The 26,409-nt window shown below is 36.1% G+C and overlaps 1 protein-coding gene across 2 annotated transcripts in view; it reads left to right on the forward strand.

The window, feature by feature from the left end:
- RAP1B (RAP1B, member of RAS oncogene family) overlaps positions 1 to 25,176 on the forward strand; it is a 38,051-nt gene extending 12,875 nt beyond the window's left edge. For both annotated transcript variants that reach the window (XM_037136720.2, XM_037136719.2), the window contains exons 2-8: positions 15,228 to 15,310; positions 16,355 to 16,423; positions 17,658 to 17,714; positions 18,623 to 18,763; positions 20,267 to 20,410; positions 21,080 to 21,196; positions 23,856 to 25,176. In XM_037136720.2, the coding sequence (XP_036992615.1) occupies positions 15,254 to 15,310; positions 16,355 to 16,423; positions 17,658 to 17,714; positions 18,623 to 18,763; positions 20,267 to 20,410; positions 21,080 to 21,166 (555 nt within the window). In that variant the 5' untranslated portion in view covers positions 15,228 to 15,253 and the 3' untranslated portion in view covers positions 21,167 to 21,196; positions 23,856 to 25,176. The remainder of the gene's footprint in view (positions 1 to 15,227; positions 15,311 to 16,354; positions 16,424 to 17,657; positions 17,715 to 18,622; positions 18,764 to 20,266; positions 20,411 to 21,079; positions 21,197 to 23,855) is intronic.
- The last annotated feature ends 1,233 nt before the right edge of the window (positions 25,177 to 26,409 follow it).

A 26,409-nucleotide genomic window follows, 5' to 3' on the forward strand; every position in this document is an offset into this window, starting at 1 on the left:
CAGGCTGTACCCTGTAGGGCAGGACAGGTTTGAGCAAACTCTTCCAGTAAACAGTGAGACAATAAATATTTTAGACTTTGTGGGCCTCTCTGTCACAACCACTAAACTCTGCTATTTAAAGTTTTTATTTGTATTTTTAGGGAGAGGGAGAAAGAGGGAAACATTAACAGGTTGCTTCTCACCTCTCATACAGGCCCCAATGAGGGACCTAACTGCAACCCAGTCATGTGCACTGACCAGTAATTGAACCAGCAACCATTTTTACTTTGCAGGACAATGCCCAATGAACACCATCAGCAGGGCTAAACTCTGCCGTTGTGTTGGGTTGGCCAAAAAGTTCGTTGTTTTTGTTTGTTTGTTCGTTTGTTTGTTTCATTATATAAAGGATACATTTTTTATTTTCAGTAATTTATTGTTTGGGATATTTTGAGTATGATGGCTATCTCCCTCACAGCATAATGTTAATTGTTCTCAATTAACATTTTGATTTAATTGCTATGAACTTCAACTGCTCTACCCAACCATGGAGCATCATCCTGCGAAAATTTCTACCACGAAAGTTCACAAACCACTTTTAACACGTTCAGTCAGCCACAGCACCTTATGCATACACTACACAAAATTTTTTTTTGCATTTCAGTTGCATTTTCACCTTTCTTAAAATAATAAAGCACAATATGCTGAAAATGTGTATTTATCTTTAGTATTAAAATGGCGACACAAAAATTCGCCAATTTTAATAAGGTTTTATTTATTTTTTTATGCACACTGATGTGACAACTGTCAGAATACAGTCTAACAAAATTGTTTTTGAATGAAGTTAAAAACTAAACGGTACTCGAGCCAGTTCACAGGGGAAAAAAAAAAAAAAGGACCCTGGCTTGTGTGGCTCAGTGGATTGAACAACCAGCCTGTGGGACCAAAGGGTCGTCCTTTCTATTCCCATTCCAGAACAAATGCCTGGGTTACAGGCCAGGTCCCAGTAGGGGGCGCACAAGAGGCAACCATGCATTGATATTTCTCTCCCTCTTTATCTCCCCCTCTGTGTAAAAATGGATAAATAAAATCTTTTAAAAAATACAAAAGAACTTTTTGGCCAGCCCAGTATTATGAGTAACCATAGGCAGTATGCAGTTCAATGGCTGTGTTTGAACAAAACTTTATTTACAAAACTACAAGGCAGCAGATGGGATTTGCCTGAAGGCTAGAGTTGGCCAGCCCAGGCCCTAGGCAAGAAACTGGTTTTGATTCATTCAACAAATAATTGCCTTTTGTATTCCAGGCACTGTGTTAAGTGTTGGTTATGCAGCAGTTACATACATATATCTCTGACCATGAGGTATTTAAGCCTTAACTGAGTATTTTGTAATGCACGTGGCAGATCCAAAGGAGTTTGGGGGAACATGCGGTGATACATCAGCCTCATTTGTGAGATCTTAGGCAAAAACTCTTAAGTGCTGTGTCTGTGGTAGTGATATTAACTAAAAATAATTCAGTTTGTTTTAGATACCAGGTGCTATGGTATCAGTTAACATCCTGTTATGAAAAATAGGGAACCTAAGTTTCATTTTGTAAAGTCCCTTTAGTTTTCTCAATATTAGTATGTTTCTCTTCAAAATGTCCAGTACTATTTCCTAACCAAATGAGTCAAGGCTCTTAACCAGTACTCAGAGATCTGTTAACTTTACCTCTTGCTATTTTTATTTTCCTGTTCTTTTGTACACTGAGATGCATTCAGACCTTGCTTTCTACTGTACTCTAACCTTATTTCTACGTTTTGCTGCCTTCTGTGCCTTTGCTGTCACTTCTCTTTTCTCTGTTATGTTCTTTCCAATTCAATGCGATAACTTTTATTCATTTGCCACCTTGTTCATAAATCTGTTCCTGATTTCTCCTGAATTTCCAGAGTATTTTTGTGTCTTATATTTTCCATATTTTTATGTCTCTTCTGCAAAACTCTAAGCTTGACAGCAAGTATGTTCAATTTTTTAACCTTATGGTGACTTATCTTATGCATATTCAAATACTAAGTAAATGAAAGGTACACATTTCTAATTAAGTGTTCCTCAGTAAACGTCCTTGGACTTGTATCCAAATGAGAAAGCGCACATAAGTATACACCATACATTGTAAAGGCTATCTGTTTCCAAAAACACTCAAACTTGTTTCACAATGCTAACTGCTGCACACAATTTGGTTTTTAATTTCAATGTTTTATTTCATAAAAGAATTATCATTCTGTTTGAAAGAAGATAAGCTATGTGGTACCCAAAATGATTGCTAGATATTTTTTTATCCCTTCACAGTTCCACATCTTTAAGATTATGAAACATGAGAGGAAGCACATTTCTATCAAGATTTACCCACCCAAGGTGACAAAACTTTCAGTTTGCTCACAATGAAGGATTTTCTGGGACACAAGACTTTTCAGCACTAAAACCAGGACGGTTATTCACCCTGATTCCATTTAATAATGTAGCCATTTCCTTTGCATGTCACTGTGCTAGCACAATTTCATGGTAGTGTAATAAATGCCTGATATCTAGGTGATTGATTTGGTAGGGGAGGATTATTGGGGACACTTGGGCTTTTATTAAGTTTTTAAATATTAAGTTTTAGACACTTTTTAATGTTCAAGTGAAAATACCAAAGTGTTTTATTAATTCACCTACTTAAGGATATATTTGTGTATGACATAGCATAGTAGCCTTATCAGAAGGTGCTGCTACTCAGATTTTTAATTATTAGCTATAGCAAAGCCTGAGATGGCCTGATAGTTTCCTTAATTCCCTTTGAAGTGGTTTAAGCTTTGGTCCGGAAATATCAGTAGTTTGTATCTTGCTATTCCTTTGCTGGAATTAGCATTTGTAAGTGTTAAAGTTTTATAAATCGGGCGAACTCCATGGCTGAGCTCTCTGTAATAGCAAGTATATGAGGTCTGTCTGGATAAAGTCCAGCAATTGTTAATATAATGAGAACGGTGACATCAGTGTAGCCTGGCAGCCAAGGAGAGTAGACTGGAATGTGCTTGCAGGAACAATGACAACTTCACTGTATACTAGTAGTGAGGACAGTGGATGCTGTTGAGTGAGCATGTGTACTGTGTGGCCATCATATTCACAATGACTGAGTGAGTAGAGCAATAAAGCTGCATCAAATTTTGTGTTAAGCTTGAACATTCCTCCGTGGAAACTATTGGGATGATTCAAAAGGCTTTCAGGGACAATGCAGTGAGTGCAGTGCAAAAAAAAAAGGGTGGCACAAAAGATGGTCAAGAATTTGTTGAAAGTGATCCATGTTCTAGAAGGCCTGCAGCAAGCAGAATACCTGAGAATGTTGAACTCAGCCCCCTGTAACCTAGATTTGGTACCCTGCAACTTCTAGCTTTTCCCAAAACTAAAATTACCTTTGAAAGGGAAGAGATTTCAGACCATCAGTGAGATTCAGGAAAATACTGTGGGGCAGCTGATGGAGATTCCACCAGAGGATTCTGTGGAGTGCTTTGAACAGTGGAAAAGATGCTGGGAGAACTGTGTGAAGTCCTAAGGTGCCTACCTTAAGGGACTGAGGTGTCATTGTCCTATGTGCAATGTTTCTTCTGTCTTTAATAAATGTCTTTTTTTTCCATATTACATGGCTGGTGACTTTCTGGACAGGATTCATGTAACCTAAAATGCCTACTAAAAATCCTTGCAAATTTGTCAGCAGCCAGGCCATGGTGGGACATAAACTGTTCTGGAACATGCACTGTGGCCGATGGTATTGTTGAAAAAGAGCCATTAAAAATTTGATAACTTTGTACCAAACAGGACATTAAGAACCTGGTTCCTTCCTTCCCCCTCTCCCTCATTATAGTTTCTCCCATTTTGTAATGATTAAATTTTAACATGCCCAATGGGGCTATGCGGAATAATAATAGTATCTTTAATTTGATTGATCTGTTGACTAAATTAAGCTTTTCAGGGGTGGTTTGTTTGGTGGTTATTCTTTCATTGCTTTTTTGGTTTTAAGAACGTGAATAGTCCTTTTGATGGTATTTCAGCATTATGGTTCTTTTTGCCACATTATGGAACTTGATATCTAATATCCCGGACCACATTGTTGCAGGAAAATTACTTGTGCCTTTTAAGTATACATATCCAACATTATATTCCTGTGTGGAAATGTAAAGATAAGATTTGGGTGATGAAAAGACTTGAGAGGACAAAATGGAAAATTTGAAGTTGAAAAAGAATAATGTCCTTTTCATAAGAGAAGGTGGAAATCTACTTCTTTGCTTCCAATAGTTTTAGTTGACTTTTAGTAGATATTTTTTCAAGACTAGACCTTAGAAGAATGTGAAGTAAACACTGGCAGTGGTGTCATCATACCAGTAGTGTCTGGTTATTCCTAGAGAAGTAAAAGATAGGATGTGAGATGCTACTTCCCTGTTTACAAAGGACTTCAGATGAGGGAAAGGATCATATATGTTTTGGTTTATTGTGCAACACAAGCTAGTCACACAAAGGTTTTTGGTTGTGTATGATACTGTCTCTGTTCATGTTTTTATTTCTCATAAACTGGCAAGAGTTCATCAAAGTTCATTTGATGAAGCCTTACAACTAAAACAATAAAACCTTATAATCATCTTACAAATCATGGGATTTGTAATCATCTAAATAAATTATATATTTTAAATTGATAAGCCAGAAATACTGAGTAAAACAAATTACACACAATACGTTCATAATATTACTGAACAAATCAGTGTTATATGCCTGAAGCCTTTTGATACAGGTAGTAAGCATCTTCCAAAGCATCTTCTCTTTAGGAATAAAAAAGGCTACTGTCAAGCCCATATCATTTATCCAAAAGATAAAGGATACCTACTAAACCAAGTCTGTTCCTCTTGGGCAACTTACCTGGATTAATGGCCTCACTATCCATCTGTTTGATTATGGTGCATCTTATTGTTCTCTTCACACCCATCTAGTCAGTCACCATGTTCTCTCGATTATGACTTACACATTTCTCAAATATACCATCTGGTTATTCCTTCTGTCACTGCCTGACTCAGGTCATCAGCTCTCATCTGTGGTAAACTTTTACTGAATTTCCAAAATTCAGAAATCTAATATTTGGTTTCTCTGATCTTACTAAAACAAATAGGTTTATATTATCTCCAAACTTGAAAACTCTTTTTCTCTGTTTCTGGTACAATACAGGTCAAACTTCTATTTTTTTAATTATATTTTATTGATATGCTATTACAGTTATCCCAATTTTCCCCTTTAGCCCCCATCCACCTGTAATCCCCACTCCCCCAGGTAGTCCCCATACCATTGTTCATGTCCATGGGTCACGAGCTTAAATTATTTGGCTCTCTTACTTCCCATACTGTACTTTACATCCTCATAGCTCTTCAATTTGTACTTCTTAATCCCATCACCTCTTCACCCATTCCCCCGTATCCCCTCCCATTTGACATCCATCAAAACTCTCTATCCATGAATCTGTTTCTGTTCTTGTTTGCTTAGTTTTAGATTCATTTGTTGATAGATGTATATTTATTGTGATTTCATTGTTAATAGTTTTGACCTTTTTCTTAAGTCTCTTTCACATTTCATATAATAATGGTCTAGTGATGATGAACTCCTCTAGTTTTTTTCTCATCTGGGAAGCGCTTTATCTGCCCTTCAATTCTAAATGATAGCTTTGCTGGGTAGAGCAATCTTGGCTATGGATTCCTGCTTTTCATGATTTTGAATGTCTTGCCAGTTCTTTCTACCCTAAAAGTTTCTTTTGAGAAGTCAGCTGAGGGTCTCATGGGAACTCCCCTGTAGATAACTAACTGCTTTTCTCTTGCTACCTTTAAGATTCCCTATTTTTAACCATTGGCATTTTAATTATGACGTGTCTTGGAGTGGACATTTTGCATCCATCTTATTTGGGACTTTCTGTGCTTCCTGGCCTTGCATGTCTATTTCCTTCACCAAATTAAGGAAGTTTGCTTTCACTGCTTTTTCAAATAGATTTCCAATCTTTTTTCTCGTCTCCTTCTGATACCCCTGTGATGTGGATGTTAGACCTGTTTGTTTGTTTGTTTGTTTGTTTGTTTGTGGGTTTTTTGGTTGGTTGGTTCCTTGTCTTCCAAATCACTGATTCTCACCTTCATCTACTCTACTATTGTTTCCCGGTAAATTGTTCTTTATTTCAATTAGTGTATCCTTCTTTTCTGACTAGATTTTTTTTATGCTGCTGAGGTCCTCACTAAATTTTTTGAGCATCTTTATAACCAATGTTTTGAACTCTGCATCTGATAGGTTGCTTATCTCCATTTTGTTTAGCTCTTTTTCTGCAGTTTTGATCTGTTCTTTTATTTGGGCCATGTTTCTTTGTCTTGTTTGATAGCCTCCCTGTGTTTGTTTCTGTGTATTAGAGCTGCTTTGACTCTGTGTCTTGGTAGTGGTTCCTAATGTAGTGGGTGTTCTATAGGGTCCAGTGGCATAGCCTCCCCAATTACCCAAGCTGGATACTTGAGGTACGTACGCCCTTTGTGTGGGCTGAGTACACCCTCCTCTTGTAGTTGAACCTTGATTGCTGTTGGCAGGTCAGTGGGAGGGATTTATACCCTTTGCAACAACATGGATAGAACTGGAGAGCTTTATGCTAAGTGAAATAAGCCAGACGGTGAAATACAAATACCATATGATCTCACCTTTAAGTGGAATCTAACCAACAAAATAAGCAAGAAAGCAAGCAAAATATAACCAGAGACATTGAAATCAAGCACAAATGGACAGTAACCAGAGGGGAGATGGGAGGGAATGATGAGAGGGAAAGGGTGAAGGGTTTTCAAGGAACAACTATAAAAGATACATGGACAAAACCAAGGGGGTGTGGAATCAGGGAAGGGAGGTAGGGATGGCTAGGGTGGGGAGGCAGAAAACTGTACTTGAACAACTAAAAATTTTTTTATTTCATCCTCACTGAAAAAAATTGGCTTACAGTTTTATCATTGTAATCAAATGATGACTAGCTCTGAAGAACGGATAAGATTTTGTGAAGAAGGTTCACAAGGGCAAAATAGCTGAATAATGTACTGAACTAAACTTCGAAATACTTTTATCCCTTCTGTTCTCTAGTTTGTTTGTGGGGATTTTATTAATTTTCTATTGACAATAAACATTCATATATGTTTAAAGGTGGGAAGGGATTTACCCAGGCCAGTGAGCTGCAGGGATTGGCTGCAACCACTTACCATCCATCTCTGCCCTCCGTGGAAGATCAGCTGTGCAGGGGCAGGGAGATGGTACTCCAGCATGGTCTGTAGCTGTCCACTGGGCATGCAGGCTCTGGGGTTTCCCAGGTGGTTCAGGCCAAGGTCAGCCACCATCCTTGTTCTTCCTGAGAACGTGGCTGAGCTATAAAGCAGTCTAAGATGCCTGCTAGTTGTGCTGTGCTTGGAAATTCTAAGCTGTGAGTCTAGGCTGGCTGCTGCTAGGGCCAGGCCTGTGGCCATTTAGCAAGAGATATGGGGGCTGGGAGCTCACTGAGGCCAACTGTTGCTGGTTTCATTGGATTTAAGAAGTTGTGAACCATGAGCCAAGACCAGCTGTTCATCTGGAAAAGTTTCAGTTAATGTTTTGGGGGGTCCATAAGTTGGGTGGTGTGGAGTCTGAGGGCATCTCCTGGGCAGGACAAATTGTGTTAGCCAGTTTGATGGAGTCTCAGATATGGCACTAACCTGCTGGCTCTGTGGCTGTGTGTGGGGAGGGCTCAGAAAAGGGACAATGAACTCTGCCCTTTTTTCTATCTGAACTCTGCCCTCCTTTGTATCTATCAAACTGTCCTCCAGCTCCCACCTTGATGCCAGAGATTTCACGTGGATGTGAGACCAGCCTATTCCATGTCTTTGCCCCTCCTGCCAGTCTGAATGGATATGGTATCTCTAATTCTGTAGTTGTCACACTTCCGTTCAACTCAATTTCTGATGGTTCAGAGTAATGGTTGTTCTATATTTTAGTTGTAATTTTATGTGGTTGTGCAAGGAGGTGAGTTGTGTTTACCTATGCCACTATCTTGACTGGAAATCCTCCTTTTCTTTGTCTTTTCCCTTTTTTTTCCTTTTTTTTTTCCTTTTTTTTTTTATCTTCACCTGAGGACATTTTTTTCTTTGCTTTTAGGAAGAGAGAAGCATCAGTTGGTTGCCTCCATTTGCACCCAGACTGAGGATCTGGACAGGCACAGGGAATCATCTGCGTTAGTACTGGGGGTTGCCCATGCCTGCCCCCAGACCAGGGATCGAATCTGCAATCTTTCTGTTGCAGGACTACACTTGAACCAACTGAGTCACACCTGTCAGGGCCAGGTCAAACTCTTAAGCAAAGGAGAGCTCTCCTTCCTTTTCTACCTGCCCCTGTGCATTCATGATGTGATGAATTCTCTCATGCTAATGCTTTTGCCCAGAAAAATCTTCATTTCCTAGTGAGCATTTCTTTTCCTATAAAATATCCACTGGTCTGGTTTAAGTATGACTTAGGCAAGAAGTATTGCTGGCATATCCTTCTCTGCACCAATAGGAATTTTTTCTGTAGACCCTGCTTGATTGTGAGCTAACATAAACACTGTGAACATTTAATGTTTTCCCTTCTTACTTGTCTCTTGTATCCCCCTTTTCCTGTGTGAGAAATAATGAGGGCCTTTATAAGGTAATGGAGTGGAGAGAATGAAACTGATTCCAGAGACACCAAGGTAGAATGAATTAGACTTGGTAACAGGGTTGACGAGAGACAAATTGATTACAGCTCCCCCAGGTATATAGTTCAGTATAGTGTAGTGTAGTGTAATGTAGTGTAGTATGCTTTTGAAGTCCTTTGGGTGCTTCAGATTTTAGGCACTGTAAATAGCTAAATAGATGAGTTGTTTTCTTCTTTTTTTTAAGTGCCAGTTATAATTCTGCTGGAATTCTAATCCACAGAGCAAATATAAGAACTTTTTTTTTTTAATGCCAAGATTTATGTAGTTTGGTTTGGGTTGGGATTCAGTGACATCTGTCAATAATTAGTGTGAAGTAAAATGGCAGTTTACCTATGAAGGGTAACTTGTTAGTGGTCTTTTAAAAATCTAAATTTATTTTAAAAATAGACTGCTTATATGTTACTGACTGATGTTAAGTGTTTTGTGTAGGATAAGTTATTTCATTTGAATCTTAAAAACTTTAAGCAACATATATTATTCTCATTTCCAGATGAGGTAATGAGGCACAGAGAGGTTAAATTAACATGACCAAGGTCACTTAGACAATCTGTGTTAGAACTGGTATTCTAACCTGGGAAATCATATCTAAAGCTTGTGCTTGTAACTTTTACTTGTATTACTTTTTAAATTTAAAATATAGTTAAAATGCATGTATATATGCATACCAGATTCTAAGACAGCAAATAATAAAGTTATAGTGCCCGTACTCCGGCTACCTAAATTGTATTTAAAAGATACAGCAGATCTTTGAGTGAGGATATATACCTAGAGAATTAACAGCTATATCTGACATGTGGAAAAACCAACAGGTTAATTTTTAGGTCATGTCCAAAAATGTCTTAGGAGCAGGGTAGAGTTCGACACAAATCCAAACTGTTTGGAGGGATCTGCTAGGAACTAATAAGGTAATCTTGAGCCCACATTATTTCTTCTTGCCTACTTTTAAAAGATTGTTGGAATCTTTACCTATTTTGGGGATGGGGGATCACTAAACTACCTTGCTAATCTATTGACTTGGCTTTATTAAGAAAACGCTTCTTCTGCGTTTGTCATATTGCTGATAAATTGTTATACTTTAGGTAATACATTCTTTCAGAGATGTGGTCAAGTACTGAACTGAAAGGTAACAACAGTTATGACTCTGGTGACAGAACTGAGAAACATGAGCCTTCAATTGCATGTCACAGTGTACATTGGAATAATCTTTATTTACTGGCAATATTAATCCATGGAAAGGGCAAGGGGAAAATTGTTTCCTACTTGAAATATTATAACTGATCAAAATAGAGAAAATGCTATAAACAATTTAATAATTATGAATTCTATGTTGACTAGATTTAGAAATTTAGTATATAGAGAAGTCTCAGCAGACTGTAAGATTGAAACATTTCCCATTTGTCTTCATTGTGAGAAAGATAAGACAACCCAGAAAGTAAATATGGTCAGCAATATTCATTTTAATAGCTTTCTGTTTGTTGTGTAGTTCCCTGTTAGAAGTTTTATTTTTTTTAAAAAGTCTGTGAAAGATAGCATTTAGGTCTCATTTCTTCCTCCAATAATAATTTTTAAATCTGCTCAGAAGTTTTGAATTCTCTCGTTGCATCCAACAGATTAACCAGGTTAGTCTGACACTGAATTAGTTCATTTTATTTGGGACTGAGAAGAGAACACAGTAATTCTCTTTAGTTGCTAAAATACTACTTTGAGAGTTGGAGTCAGAAAGGAGAAACCTTCCTGAAAGTGTTTAGTGGGAGAAGTAATAATGTCACTTGACTTTGGAAACCAGTAGTAAAATGTTTTTACTTACCTCTTTATTTACAACTTGAGATCAAAGAATTTCAAACTGGCTGGTGGTGAGTGTTGTAGTTAAACAACTTGAGAATAGGAGAATTGCTTGGGTTACCGGTGGTTTAGGAAAGTTTTAATTTTTAGCTCTTTGGAAACCCCTTGACAGAGTATCTCAGTGGAAAGGAATTGTACTTTTTAAACGTCGCATATCACCTTTCAAGGATTTGAGTCTTGTCGTAACCTACTTTTTACATTTATTAATGAGATTAATTTAAAAATAGATTATGATGTTCAGAGCAAGTGTCTTTGGAACCCAAAAATTGTTGGTTTTAACACTGTTCCTGCTGTACAGCATTTTCTTTTCTACTGGGATTACAGTTTCTACAGGGCAAGTGTAAGAACTTTTTTTTTAAATGCCAACATTTGTGTATTTCATTTTCAGTTGGGATTTGTGACAGTTGTCAATAATTGATGTGAATTTTAATGACATTTTACCTATGAAAGGTAACTTGTTAGTGGTCTTTTTAAAAGATTTTATTTATTTATTTTTAGAGAGAGGGGAAGGGAGGGAGAAAGAGAGAAACACCAGTGTGACCCCCTCTCATGTGACCCCCACTGGGGACCTGGCCCGAAACCCAGGCATGTGACCTGACTGGGAATCGAACTGACAACCCTTTGGTTCGCAACCCATGCTCAGTCCTCTGAGCTACACCAGCCAGGGCTGTTAGTGGTCTTTTAAATTTTTAAATAATTATTTCCTTTGCTGGAAATGAATTATTGGTCTTTAATTAGTCATTCTTTTATTCAACAAACATTTCTAGACCAAATAGGGGACAACAAAATAAATAAGTGCCACTCTGCATATAGTAGATGCTGATAATGCTTACCACCTAGGCTTTTAATGACAACATTTTGGGTTGGCCAAAGTCTATTTTGTTTTTTCCGTAGAATAAAAGGCACAATATTCATTTTCAACCAGTAACTTTATTGATTTGGATATTTTGAGTGTGTCCACTATCTCCCACGTGGTATAGCACTGGTTGTTCTCAATGTCTTGATTTGATTGCTCTCAACTACCCAACAACGGAGCATCCATCATCCAGCTAGAAATCTCCAGCACAAAACTTAGCAAACCACTTTTCATGTGTTCAATCAGTCATAGCACCTTTACCATATACTGCACAAATCTTTTTTTTTGCACTTCAGTTGTGTTTTTACCATTCTTAAAATAATAAAACATGATATGCCAGAAATGTTATTTTTTTCCATCTTCAATATTAAAATGGCTACACAAAAAACTCAACCATTTTGATCAGTTTTGTTTTTTTTTAATGCAAGCTGATAGGACAACTGCCACAATACAATCTAACAAAATTGTGTCCAATGAAGTTAAACACAACTAAGCACTATTAGAGCCATGTTATGGAACCACCAAACAAACTTTTTGGCCAACCCAATATTTGTAGCGTGTCATGAGAGCTCAAGGAACAGACTGGAACTCCCATCATCGTTGAAACTGACTCATCTGATAGCAAGTTACAAGCACAAACAGAAGTGGGTCACAAGCAGCCCATTTAGTACACTTGTTTGTCTAAGGGCACCATTGGGAATAATGCCAATGAAGGTCGTAGGTCGTAAGTCAACTGTCAAAGAATAAGAGAGACCATTCATATCTGAAACAAAAAACAAAGCTGAAGTTATTGATTACCGTAGTTTTTGGACTATAAGACACTTTTTAACCACATTTTTTGCTTCACAATTCCCCCCCCCCCCCCATAAAACCTACGTGCATCTGGGGTCTGCACTGTAAGATGCCACCTAGGTTTTAGAGGAGGAAGATAGGGGGGAAATTTGAAGCAAAAATTTTGGTAAAAAAACATACGTCTTACAGTCTCAAAAATACAGTGCTTAAGGAACAGCTATCCTAGTCAGACACTGCTTCCCCTGAGCAGAGCAGACTAGACTGCTAGTCTGCTCTGGTTTTAGGGAATGGTTTTAGAGAATTAGAGTTCAAAGATCAACAAACTTTGAAAGGCAGGAATGGATTTGTGTCAACTGTAGAAGCACTGCCACTCAAGTGAGGCAGTTGTTGATTGATTGGCATTTTGATGAGTGTTCATTGAAGTTAGTTTTTTGTAGGTTGGTAGATAAAGAAAAATAGCAAGTCATTAAAAAATAAAAAATGACATAGCCCAAGAGATGAGTCTTGTTTGTGGTAAAGTAGTTGGTTTGCTCTTTGGGGTATTTAGGAAATTCTTGTCCCCAACGTTGCCACACTTCATTCTAGTTGGGTTCAGAAACATAATTTGGAGGCATTTTTCATTAGAATCCTAAGGTTTTAAAAATATTCCTCAAATAGATAATTACAGATCTATGTGGTTGGGTAATGTCTGCATGGCACTGATAATAGAAATGTTAACCTAAGTAATTATCTATTTTTAAATGACTTTTTACATGAAAAGAAATAAACGTAACTTTGGTTAAATTTTTACAAGGAGTAATTTTATTGTCCAAAATTTATGTGCTTTCCTAAAGCTGAAAGTTTATTCAACTTTTATTGCATATCTTCATTCCTAAAATTATAATCTGGTAAGAACCATGAAAGTGTGTGGGAATGAGGGATTCAAGTTTAGAAATAAAATAAAGGAACTAATGAATGGGAAAGTTAGCAGCTAACTTTTTGTGGGTCTGGGGGGTCCCCATTCAGGAATGGAAAAATATATATATAGTAGATAGTCCTTCCTGTATTTAAAGGCAGAAGTGTAGGAGACAGTTTTGTAAGGAAGCCCATGACAATAGCCCTGGCATACTAAGGAGAAATAAAGGAATGTCAGGGATAGGTAAAACAAAGGATATTTTTTTCCTAAGAGTATGGACTGGAAGGAAAGAACATATAAAGAGATTTAACACAAAGTAATACACAAAATTAGTCCCTTCGTGATTGACTTTCAGAAGTGTACAGCGTTATCGATGATTGACTAGTTTGCAGAAGCATAGTCACTGAAGCAAATGGGTATTGTTTGATTAAATGTGTTTAAACCAGTTTTGGTAGTGTTACTTGTTATTATGACTTAAAGAACTGTCATTTCTTGATTAAGAATGTTTAAAACCTGTTCTGGTGGCTACTTTTATACCTTGGACACTGACCAATAATTTTTTTTCTAGGAATGGGGGAGCTTTGTGTTCTCATGATATCCTCCACTCTGGAAACTTAGGATCTTCTTCCTCTATCCTTAGTATACTGATATTTTATAATGATAAGCTTTGATATGGTTGGCTTCTTGTTGATTTTATTATTGATTTCCATATTTCATCATATTAAACATGAACATTCAGTAGAATTTTCAAGGCTAGGCATTTATATTCTTCAGTTCTGCCACTGATTCCTGACCATTTTCAGACTCTTTGTACCTCTCCCACGTTAGTAATGGATATTTGGTCTGCTTTCTCTGCTAAATGATTTACCATTCATGTGTCTCAGGGGTCGGCAGGTTTTTCCTGTAAATGCCCAGGGAAATATTTTAGGTTTTGCAGACCGGATGGTCTGTGCTGTAACTTCTTGATTCTGTCATCACAGCAAGATAGCAACCACAGAAGATACCAAATGAATGGGCTGTGTTTCAATAAAACTTTATATACAAAAACAGGTGGTGGGTTAGATTTGTTTACAGACTTCTCCTATCCTCTTTATCTTTCTACAGTATTAGCTCAGTAAAGGCAGCATTTTCCCTGCATTGGGTATATTCCTTTACTTAGTAGGCATTCAACTATTTGTGACTCAAGGTTACAGATGATTCAGGGAAGGGGAGTAAACATGTCTGTCGTTGCCATCTTGTGGACAGCAGAATACCCCTTCATGCTTTTCTTCAGCCCTCCCCCATTTTTTCTTATTAAATGTTTTATTATAGTTGAATTTAGGATATGCTAAAAGTTGTGTCTGTAAATCTGCAGTTTCTTTCTACATCTAGTGTGTTACAGAAGAGCCCTGTCAGTAGCATTCTTTAGTAAGTCTGTTTATGGAATGCTTCATGTCGTTGGGTGGGCCAAAATGTCTGTTTAGTTTTTTCTGTAAAGTAAGAGACACATTTTTCATTTTCACAAATAACTTCATTGATTTGGATATTTTGAGAATGTTGGCTATCTACTGCTATTGGTTTCTAGTGGGTAGAGGCCAGGGGTGCTGCTACACATCTTCTAATGCATAAGACGGCCAGCCCCACAGCAAAGACTTATTTGGCCAAAATGTCTATACTACCAAGAAACTTCGCAAACAACTTCTGACACGCTAAATCAGTCATCGCACCTTGTCCATACACAGCACAAATTTTTGTGTGTTTCAGTTGTGTTTTTACCTTTCTTGAAATAATAAAGCATAATATGCCGAAAATGTTGTGTATCTTTTTCCATTTTCAATACTAAAATGGCTGCACAAAAATTCACCAGCTTTGATAAGTTTTTTCTAAATGCACACTGACATGACAGCTGTTAACAATACAATCTAACAAAATTGTTTCAAATGAAGTTAAAGACAACTAAGTGCTGCTTAGAGCCATCATATGGAAAAAACCAAACTTTTTGGCCAACACAGTAGTACAATACTCATTTTTAAATAAGCCTACTTGTTTGAATGCCTTGTATAAGAACTACATGAATACAAAGATACTCCTAAGATTATTTTGTTTGTTTGTTTTCTTTAATAGGTACTAGCTTTTGACAAGTGTGCAACATGCGTGAGTATAAGCTAGTCGTTCTTGGTTCAGGAGGTGTTGGAAAATCTGCACTGGTAAGTCATTCTCACTGTACCTAAACTATTCACTCCAAGACATGTTCTTCCTTTCAGTTTCAGTTTCGATTGTTTTCATTTATTTGTTAAGGTGAAATCTCATAGTGATTTTAGAAGCAATGTAATATTTTTCTTGTCATTTTAGTCAACTTTAGTTGTGTCTGGGTAGATCATGTTCTCTTGGGAACATTGGTTTCAGGCCAACATGAGATATGCCAGAATACAGTTAGAGCTAAGCACAGAGCAGGTGAGAACATATAAAACGTGTGCATCTGCATTTCAGAGCCAGATAGGAATTAGTCTTGGTCTTTCTCATTGAGAGTTGGCTTATATATTTTTTATCTCAGAAAATATTGAATAAAGCTTATTTAAAAACCTCTTTAAAATAATACCTTTGACTATGTTTTCTCAAGGAATAGTATAGCAAGAAAAAAAGAGCTTATGGTGGTTGAGGAAAGGAAGAACTTAAGGAAGATAACTTCATGAATAATTGAAAGTTTAGCAAAGCCCCACAATAAGATAGACTGACCGACCACCTAGCTCAGAACTTGATATGCTGCCATCAAACTGAGAAGTGCATACAACAGAGCATGAGCTGCTCTTTCATTTGTAATTATATCCAGAGTAGTGGGGAGGTATCTTCATTGTGCACATATGTGTGTACATAAAACCATTACCATTTTCTAATTAAAATCCAGAATTTAAGTCCTTAAGACAAACCGGAAACATTTTTAAAAACTGTAAATATACAGGGTGGGGCAAAAGGAGATTTACAAGTGCTCCTATGGGGCAAAATACAGTAAATAATAATACAAGAATAAACTCTGTTTCACATACGCCAGTCCGTTTCCCAGTCAGGGCGCACGCCTGGGTTGTGGGCCAGTTCCCCAGCAGGCAACTACACATTGATGTTTCTTCCTCTCATTCTCTCTCCCTTCCCCCTCTCTAAAAGTAAATAAATAAAATCTTAAAATAAAAATTTTTAAATGTACAGATTTGGATTTTTTTTCTTTAGAAAAGTAATGGTATGTTAATTTTTTTCAGACTGTACAGTTTGTTCAAGGAATTTTTGTTGAAAAATATGATCCTACGATAGAAGATTCTTATAGAAAGGTATATGTTACTTTAAAAGGCTTTTTGCTTTTGACTTTACTATAAATATATTGTTTTTAGCTGTATAATTATTGAATGTTGTTTACAAAGTAGGTAAAGAAGCAGAGTTAATTATTTATAGAATTAATGGGAAAAGTTCACACTTGATTATTTCTTGGCATTGTGTGTTTACCAGTTAATGAGAATCTTAAACACTTGCTCTCACTCTCCATCTCTCTTACTCTCTGAAAATTTTAAGCTTATCCTGACCCCAACATTGTAATTTAGCAAGCAAATTTAAGAGCTAGGCCATCCATTCCAAGTGGTAATTCCATGTTACACTCCACCTCCAACCCCAAGATTATAAGTACTCTAAAGCTCCCTTTTTAACCTAAAGATGTCAATGCAGAAGTCTCCTACCTTCCTTCTAATAACTCCTTGAGTAAGTGCCACTTCTAATAATAGAAAAGTTTATTTTGATGTTTGCTAACACAACATATGACAATAAAGTGTAGTGTGCAAACATCTTTAATGTAGAAGGGAGAAAGATATCTCTCACCTTATGTAGTAGTCAGCATGGCCCCTGTTGATATGCAGATACTGTGTTTCATTTGTCCCTCTGTCCACAGTCTGCAAAAACAAAACAATTGGCGAGCCCTTCCTGCCACCCAGCTATGTGGCAGCATAACTCTTACTTTCACCTCAGCTAATTTTAAGTAATTTCTAAATAATTAAATAATTTTAAGTAATTTTTAAGAAACTTCTTTTCTTAGAAAATGTTAGGTAAAAGTGGGTAACATAATATATTGTAGCAATCTTCTACTTTCTCACTACCAGAAATTTTGTTCCAGTACAATGAAGGAGATGTGGTTATCTAGAGAATAGAAGATCTTTCTAAAGTATGTCAGAATTGAGGTAGACAGAATTACCTCTGATATTATTGGAACTGTTACTGATTTTAATTTTATGATCTATTTTGAAATAATTTTTTTCTACAGTTAAATGCTGAGTGATTCATATTGAGCTTATATCTTGTAAGTCTGTATTGGATCAGAATACATGGTTTTTTGCATCTCATACAATTTGATGTTGGTGGCCCTCAGTTATTTAGCTATTTTCTTCTGTAAAAGTGTTGCTTGAACTTCGTTATTTGTAATCTGTGTCTCTATTTTAAATATTGTAGCTTTTGTATATATTGAGGTAGTCTTGTCTACACTTAAAAAATAATGTATTTTGATTCCTCCCTGCCCCCCAGCAAGTTGAAGTAGATGCACAACAGTGTATGCTTGAAATCTTGGATACTGCGGGAACGGTATGTAAGACAAAGTATCAAAGTAGATAGCACAACTTGTGCAATATTGACCTTGCAAATGCTAGTACTCTATAAACAAATATTAACCTTATTTAAAAGTGCTATTTGTATTAAATCTTAAAGCTATTTTTCTTGTTCTCAAATCCTACTTTTGTGTGTGTGTCCTTTGTCATTATAGGGAGTCAGTTACTTAAAAAATAAAAAAGTTGTTTGGATGAAAACTTTTAGTCTCAATAGTATTTTTACAACAAGTTAAAATTTATTGCCATATTTTAAATAATGTGGAAAATACTCAGTAATATTTGTTTATTTGCATAATACATATTTATTCTTCAGTGACTGAAGTATTTTGAATGATATATTTCCTCCTTCAGAGTAATTATGGACTGGCTAGATATGTTGGTATCTGAACGTGAGGGGAAGATTTATTCTGAATATGTGATGTTCATTTAACTGAGTGCCTGCTATATGCCATGGACTGTGTTTTTATGCCCAAAGACTCACAGTCTAATGAAGGAGGAAAGTGGCAAGGTACGAGTGCTGTTGGGCCCCACTGAACCTAGAGCATTGTTCGCTAGCTGCTAGTACTTGGGGATTTCATTTGAGTGCCCTACACATTATGAAATATTTAAAAACTGCCTCTAAGTAAGTAGCTTTCAGAGGCAGGGCATTCTGTTCGACTTAAGTACATATACTTACTGCACATAAATCTGCTTTGGTGTATCATTTTCAAATTAAAAACTTACTATTTGAGATACCAACTTTTTCCAAACAGCATCTTGCCATGGACTATAATTTTAAGATATGTTGCATAATACCACAGTATTCTTCATCGAACTCTAATTATAGACTTTGAAAATTGTCAAAGTATCTGTTACATTGTTCTTTAATAATTCTTTCTATTGTAGGAACAATTTACAGCAATGAGAGATTTGTACATGAAAAATGGACAAGGCTTTGCATTAGTTTATTCCATCACAGCACAGTCCACATTTAATGATTTACAAGATCTGAGAGAACAGATTCTTCGAGTTAAAGACACTGATGATGTAAGCTGACTTCCTCTTAAAATTGTATTTTGAGGCTTATTTAGCTTTTTCCTTGAAAGGCCAAAATATATCTTTAATCCTCATACATATTTCAAATATATAGTGTGTAAAGTAAGAAACATTCTTCCCTTAATCTGTGTAAAATAAAATTTATACCTTCCATTTTTAAATCATGTGCTTGATGGGGAAGAAAGTGATGTATGCGATAAATGTACTAATGAAGGGAATGATGTTCTGGTCACATTACTGGTAGATTCAAGAGCCTTTTTAACGAGAATCAGTATGATACATGAACACGTCAGAAGCCACGATGACAGAAAAGGGGCATAATAATAATGGTTAAGGGAAACCAACAAATACATTAGACTGCCATGTTAATTTACTTGCCCCTTCAAAGTGCATCATAATGGAGTTTAATCCCTATAGGAAACTTCAAAAGGATTACTTTAATTCCTCATCTTACTATATATTGCAGTGATTCTCAAAATTGATCCTGCATCAGAATCACCAGTTAAAACTGGTTAAAACAGATTGCCAGGCCCCAGTCCCAGAATTTCTGATTCAGTAGGTCTGGGATTGAGTTCAAGAATTCGCATTTCTAACAGGTTTCCAGATGCTGTTGATGCTGCTGGTCTGGCCCCTCACTTTGAAGAACCACTGCACTATCTGTAGTTTAATTATAGCAAATATTGTGAGACTTCTAGGAAATGCTGTTGTTTCCCAGACTACTGAAACAAGAACTTTGGGGCACCCTACATATTTACATCAACCTCAATGAGCATTTCTTAGTTAGTAAATCTGTTTTGTACTGTCTCTATTAACTACTGTAGTTTCCTTCTGTGAGTTACATTAAACAACTATTTATTAATATAATACTCTATTATATCTGTTCCTAAAAAGCCAGAATTCTTGATTTTGGATTTTTTCCAAAAACTTCTTTAGAAAGTCAGTCTCTAAATGATTAATGGGAGTTTTACAGAGTAAGTACTGTTTTTCCATAGTGTCCTTCTAAATTTACAACATCACATGTATCCAGACACATGATGAACATGGTCTAGATCTTTAGTAAATTAAGATGATTTTATTTTCTGGCATTTAAATACAGACTACATGAGAAACTAAATATTCTACTTTAGGGACTTCACAAATTTCTCCTTTTTGATAATATACTGGCTTTTTACAGCAACACCCTTTTGTACTACTTTTTTGAAAAGGCTTTGTATTTTTTTTACTATAATCAGTTATAAGTCCATTGTGATACAATTTTAAGGGTTATTTCCCTTTTATAAATCAATTATAGCTTGTTTTCTAAAAATTTTACATGAAAGGTTCTTAACATTGTTAAGATTTTTGTATTTAAGTTCTGTTATATTCTGATAATTTAGTATTTTTCTCTGACATAAAATATAATTCTTAGAGTTGATTCTTAAAATTCTTTCAGTTTGAATTTATGTCATTTATTTATTTACTTACTTGTTTTTACCCTCACAAATATATTTTTAGGTTCCAATGATTTTGGTTGGTAATAAGTGTGACTTGGAAGATGAAAGAGTTGTAGGAAAGGAACAAGGTCAAAATCTAGCAAGACAGTGGAACAACTGTGCATTCCTAGAATCGTCTGCAAAATCAAAAATAAATGTTAATGAGGTATGGTGAAATATACTTTAAAAACTCTGTTAGGAATTCAGCACTCAGAAATAGTGGAAAATAATGTGTGTCTGTTAACCCATCTTCAGGTTAATGTGTACTCAGGGTGCTTTGTTCATCTTTGTAGGCAGAAATCTTGTTAAATATATGCATGTTGATAAGCAACAGTGATATTTTAGCTTCTTTATTAAAGTAGAATTACCCATGAAAAGAAGGAAGGCTGCACTCAAAATCGTAGGTGTGGGGAAAAGGAGTCTTCAGGTATATGAAGGATGCTGTATAAAAGAGCAAATTCAGAAAAACATGCGTGGTTCTTGCCTTGAAGGAAGGGGCTTAAAGTCATGTACAGATACATAGAAAGATTTGAAGAAGAGTAAGGATTGGTTTCATTGTACAGTGATAAATGTTCTAACTGAACTAAAACTAAGATGTCTGTGGCTCCTTCAACTTAGTACTCATTTTAAGGACAACAATTTTGGCCCTCCCAAAAAATAAACAGAAGAGAACTTGGCAGTTATAAGAAAACCTGGTTTGACTTTCATTTAACTGAATAAAATATTTGCTTTCTGGGGTTCATTTATATCCATGGAAAGTTCACTTTTTTTATTTTACTTTTTTGTGTTTTTTAAGTTTTCTTCTTCTGTAAATTAAAAAATAATGTATTTGCAGATCTTTTATGACCTAGTGCGGCAAATCAACAGAAAAACTCCAGTGCCTGGGAAGGCCCGCAAAAAGTCATCGTGTCAGCTGCTTTAATATACTAAATGCATTGTAGCTCTGAGCCAGGTATGTTAATTTTTCCCCCCCTTTTTAATCTTTTTCTATAACTTTTAACCTCGGCTTGATTTGGGTACTCTTGTTAAGAAAGCAATTACAGAATTTTTTGTTGTTCTAAGAAAGAAATGATTGCTTCCCTTTTAAGATAGCCAGGAGTTAGTATATCCTAGTGATTAAAACAACTTATTTATATATCATCACCAGAAGTATTCCAGATAAGTGAATATTCTAGTTCCTGTAACACATACTTATGCCCCAATGGTATACTGGTTGGTGTTTACAGTACAGTGATGAACAAAACGGACTTCTTTGCCTCTTCATCACCTTAGTGAGCTAATTAAGGTCTAGTGCAAGAGTTAGACGAATAATCACAAAATATGATAAATGCTATTATAGAATAAATCCAGCATAGTACTGATAATAAGAATTCTTTAACACATTTATTATGTGCCAGTCACTTTAACTATTTTCTGATATTGACAATCCTATGAGTCAGGAACTATTATTATTATTACCATACTACAAATGAGTGAACTGAGACACAAAAAGATTGTTACTTTTCAAGCTCTGCAGTTAGTAAATACAGAGCCAGAATTTTAATCCAGTGATCTTGAGTACATGGCTGAAAATTTGAGCCATGGACTGGCTCCCAAGTCCATGCTTAGTTATTATGAATAGTATAGAAGCGCATGTAAATGTGACACCAAACCAGTTATGTTACACGTGAACTGTGGATTCAGGAAAAGTCTTGTCAGAGTAAGAGCCATCTAAGTTGGGATATTAAGGTTAAGTCGAAATTGTGTAGGGATGATGAGCTCCAGGCAGAGAGAACCACAAATACAACCCACAGGAGAGACAGCAAAGGAAAACTAAGCATGTAATATTTTTATATAGTTTTTGAAATTAATTAATTGTATTAAATGAGTTAATACTTATAAAGCAATTATATCAGTGCCTGGAACATGATAAATCCCCAGCCATTAGCTAGCTACTGTGGTTTGCCAGCAACAGTGGTTTCCTGCTCAGTGTTCATTAAACTGTATTGCACTGTACTCTTTCCTTGGGGCTCTTTTGATGTCCTATGTTAGAATGGCCCTGCCGTAGCACTCTGATCCTATATCTCTTTGGGGGTTTTGACCCAGCTTTCTGTTTAGAGATATAAAGGGGACCCCCCAAAAACCTGCAATTTATTTATTAAAAATTGTGTATTCTTACATGTTTATACTTAGTCACCTTCAAAGTACTCTCCATTTGATGCAATACACCTATCAAGACTTTTTTTTTCCACTGCTCAAAACAGTTATAGAACTCGATGCATTGTGGCGCTTCTGCCATTTTTTTGTTTCACCTCTTCCACATTGGCAAAACCTTTCCCTTTAAGGACCTTTTTCATTTGGGAAACAAAAGTCACTCAGGGTGAGATCCGTTGATTAGGGAGAGTGAGGCATTGGGGTGCGGTGGGGTGGGTCATACCATTTTTGGGTCAAAAACTGCTGAACACTCAGCATGGTGTGGGCCGGTGGGCTTGTAAATCACCCATCATGACATGGGCAAACACACTGAAAGAGACTTCCAAAAAATCACTGAAGCCAAGCACAGCAGCTCACAATGCCAGCTGGTACATGGATACAGTGGGTTCCTAGAACACTCACCTAGTGGGAAAAGCACATACTGCAAGGGCTCCCCACCCTCTTGAAGATAAGTCCTATTTTTCAGGTGTCCCCCCTCATATATCTTCTCATTTTTGATATCATCTCATTCCTGACCACATACATGCCCATTTTTAGCACACACATGCCTGAACTCACACATTCCCACTTGTCCTTTCCAACATTCCTTTGCTACATTCCGTCTGCTAGGAAAACTTAGCAAACTCAGACTCTAAATGAGGGCTAAAAGTTCAAGACATGTGGAAATTAGCAACCATATAAATTAACAGCATTTTTGAAGCTTGCAACAAGTCTGATCCCCAGAAAAACAGAAAAGGAAACATTTTTTTAGCCCAGGCATGTGTGCAGAAAATCATCCAAAGCAAATAAATACTTAACAGACAGTGGGTTCTTATTTTACCTCTTTTATGTACATTGCTCACAGTTTTTTTAAGTTTAATTTCATGATTTTAGTGTAATACCAACTTTCTGACTTGGATCTAAAAGTTGATGGAATCTGTTTAAATGTGGGATTTGAAAGTATACAACTGAACTTACAGACCATCATGAAATAAATTCTGTTTTGTGTACTTAACCACTGTCATTGGAAGAGTGAGGAAGAATGGTCTTGATTTTCTAATACTAGAAACCCTAGTGAATGTAATTCTAGAGTTGTAAATACTTTTATAGCATCACACATTTTATTAAATATAATGAAGTTGACCTGACCTGAAATTTTCATGTGTTTTTTCTTCCCCTCACTTTTAATCTTTGGAAGGTAATACACAGAAATTTGCACTAAGGGATACTTTCTTGTTTTTATCTAAAACTTTCATTTGACTGGCTTTCAAAAGGCCAGCAGAATAGATGAACTCATTCCAAAAAGATGAAAACATCTACCCTTGCTTTACTTTGCTATGAGTTGTACATTCTATTCATTTGTAACACAGTGTGTTCCTTTGGCTCTCATGTGTACAGTTTTCTACCCATGTTTTCAATTTATTTTTTTCTTTTGACAGGTCTGAAGAACTGTTGCCCAATTCAACAGTGCCAGCATTCCAACTTTGTTAAACCTACCAACATCTTAAATGGACTTTCTGTGGTGGTACCCTTTAAGAGGCAGATGAAAGCTACTACATCAGTTTGCACATTCTAATCACTTTCCAGTATCACAAGAGAGATTTTTACTTATATAATAGTCCTAGAGTATGCAGCTGGTAAAACCAGAGGCTACAATCCAGTATTACTGCTAAGAGACATTTTTCACCCACCAATGTTGTACATGTATGAAAATGGTGTACTGTATACTTTAACACGCCCCATACTTTGTATTGGAGAGTACAATAATGTAAATCCTAAAAGCACCACTATTTTAGCATAATAAAAGAAAGTCCAAAGAGCTCCTATATAGACTACTCCAGATAACTTTGCTTCTTTGATACTTGTAGCTTATTGTAATTTTTTTTAAGAAAATCAAGGTCATTATCATTGTATTGTACAAATAAGCGCTTTGATTAACACAGCTATATAGTTTTTTTAATTTTTAAAAAACCTGTGGAGACAGTGATCTTGTCTTTAAAATATGATAGTCCTTTCATTATGATGTCTTAGATTAAAGACATTGCCTTTAATATCTGTTGGGAAGGAAATGTCCAGATTTTTCAAATCTCTTATTATATGTTTCCTTTTTTGTTTACATAGGGAACAGTGTTTATAGTTGTATGTACAGTGGGGGTCTACAACAAGAAGTGTATATTTTCAAACAATTTTTTAATGATTTAACAATTTTTGTAAATCATTTTCAGGCTTCTGCAGCTGTAGATTCTCACTGTGAATCCCTTGCTTGCTCATGCATAAGTGTATTTGCAATACCAAATATACAGGTTTAGTATTTTTGCCTGTTAGTGATTGTTTCACGTGTAACGTTTTGGTTGAGATGTTAAATGGTGAACGAGTACTGTGGATGTGAATGTGGGAAGTAATTTTAATCATGTGTAATTGGTCACAAGGCCTAAGTTGCAGTAACTATTGCTGTTTTATTTAACAATGCCTTGTTGCTTTGTATGCATTAACGTTTGGGTGTAAAGATTGTGTGTCTATCCAACATGGAGCCACAGTATTTAAATTGACCAACCTAATGTTACAACTACTTAGAGGTGGCCAAATGTAAACTAAAAGCCTTAATTAAAGTGGTGCAATTTTGTATAACTTAGCATCAGTAGTTCAATAAATTTGGATTGCCATGCAAGGGCTTGCATTATAATTACTTGCCACTTGAATGTGTTTCGTGTAATGTTTAACAGTGCTAGTAAATAAATATAGACTTAACTTCTTTTTAAATGTGATAGGTGCATTTTACATAGTGTGATTTCATAATTTCACATTTGGGCAAGCCAGATTCATTAAGTTCAGAAATGATGAATGAAAGATGTCAGGTTTTTTTTTTTTCCTAGTATTGTTTGAATAGCCATATAACCACCTTTTGAATTTTTCCTTGGGAAAGAATTTTGTAAGTCAAGCAATATTATTTATGAACATATATGTCTTCTGCATCATATTCAGTACCTCTTTGAGGTATAGCAGGAAGAATTGAAAATACTTTGGACAGATGTTACAGCTATGGACTTTTTTAAAATATAGGATGAAATTATACCTAGAATATTATAGTTATAAAATTTTTTTAATGAAGTGGACTGAGGTACTACTTTATTTTTAGATAATTCTGTCTTTGTCTTATGTGTGCTATAATTCAGTTTTGGGGGGCTTTCGATACTTGTAAACAAATTTGAACTCAAACTTTCTGAAAGTATTTGTCAGTCACTGAAGCATATCATCAATTAATTAGGGATATCTAATTTAGGGTGTCTGATAATCCCCTAAATACATGCTATCTGAATGGGATAATATAAAGGCTTTCCTATAAGAAAGCAAAGTTCTTATTGATTACATATTTAACTCACAGAATTCTATTTATTTAAAGGTAACATGTATCTATTTTAAAAAAATGTTTGTTGCAGTAGTCCCACTTAACTAAGAGACTCACTTTGGCAGTCCTGAACCCAGGAGACATGGGACTGTGGAGCACTAAAGTTACTTCAGTTTACTATGTCTTGTTGCATTCATTTGACCCTCTCTGAGAGTGCCCTCATTAATTCAAATGTTTGTTGCCCACTATGTATCAGGCCAAGTTCTAGGCTCTTAAAAACAGACAAATATTCAACAGATAAAATAAGCATTTCTGTGTGTCAAACATAGCTCTAGGTCTGAGGATAAAGCAGTGACTGAGATCAACTTAGGACCCTCCCCTCCTAGAATTTGTACTCTGTTGTAGGGTTTCTCAGCCTCAGCACTATAGATGTTTTGTGCTGCTCAGTGCATTGGAGAATTTTTGCAGCATCCCTGGTTTCCACCCACTAGAGACCAGTAAATGCCATCCCCAGCCTCAAGGTGTGACAACCAAAATTATCTCCAGACATTGCCAAGTGTCCTCTAGTTTGATTTAGGGTGGGTTGTGGGGGAGAGTACATATTGAAGGGCAAAATCACACTTTAAGAACCACTGATCAGGTGGGAA

Source organism: Artibeus jamaicensis, unplaced genomic scaffold, assembly GCF_021234435.1.
Source record: "Artibeus jamaicensis isolate MK-2021 breed Jamaican fruit bat unplaced genomic scaffold, CSHL_Jam_final contig_233, whole genome shotgun sequence".
In the NCBI taxonomy this organism is placed as follows: domain Eukaryota; kingdom Metazoa; phylum Chordata; class Mammalia; order Chiroptera; family Phyllostomidae; genus Artibeus; species Artibeus jamaicensis.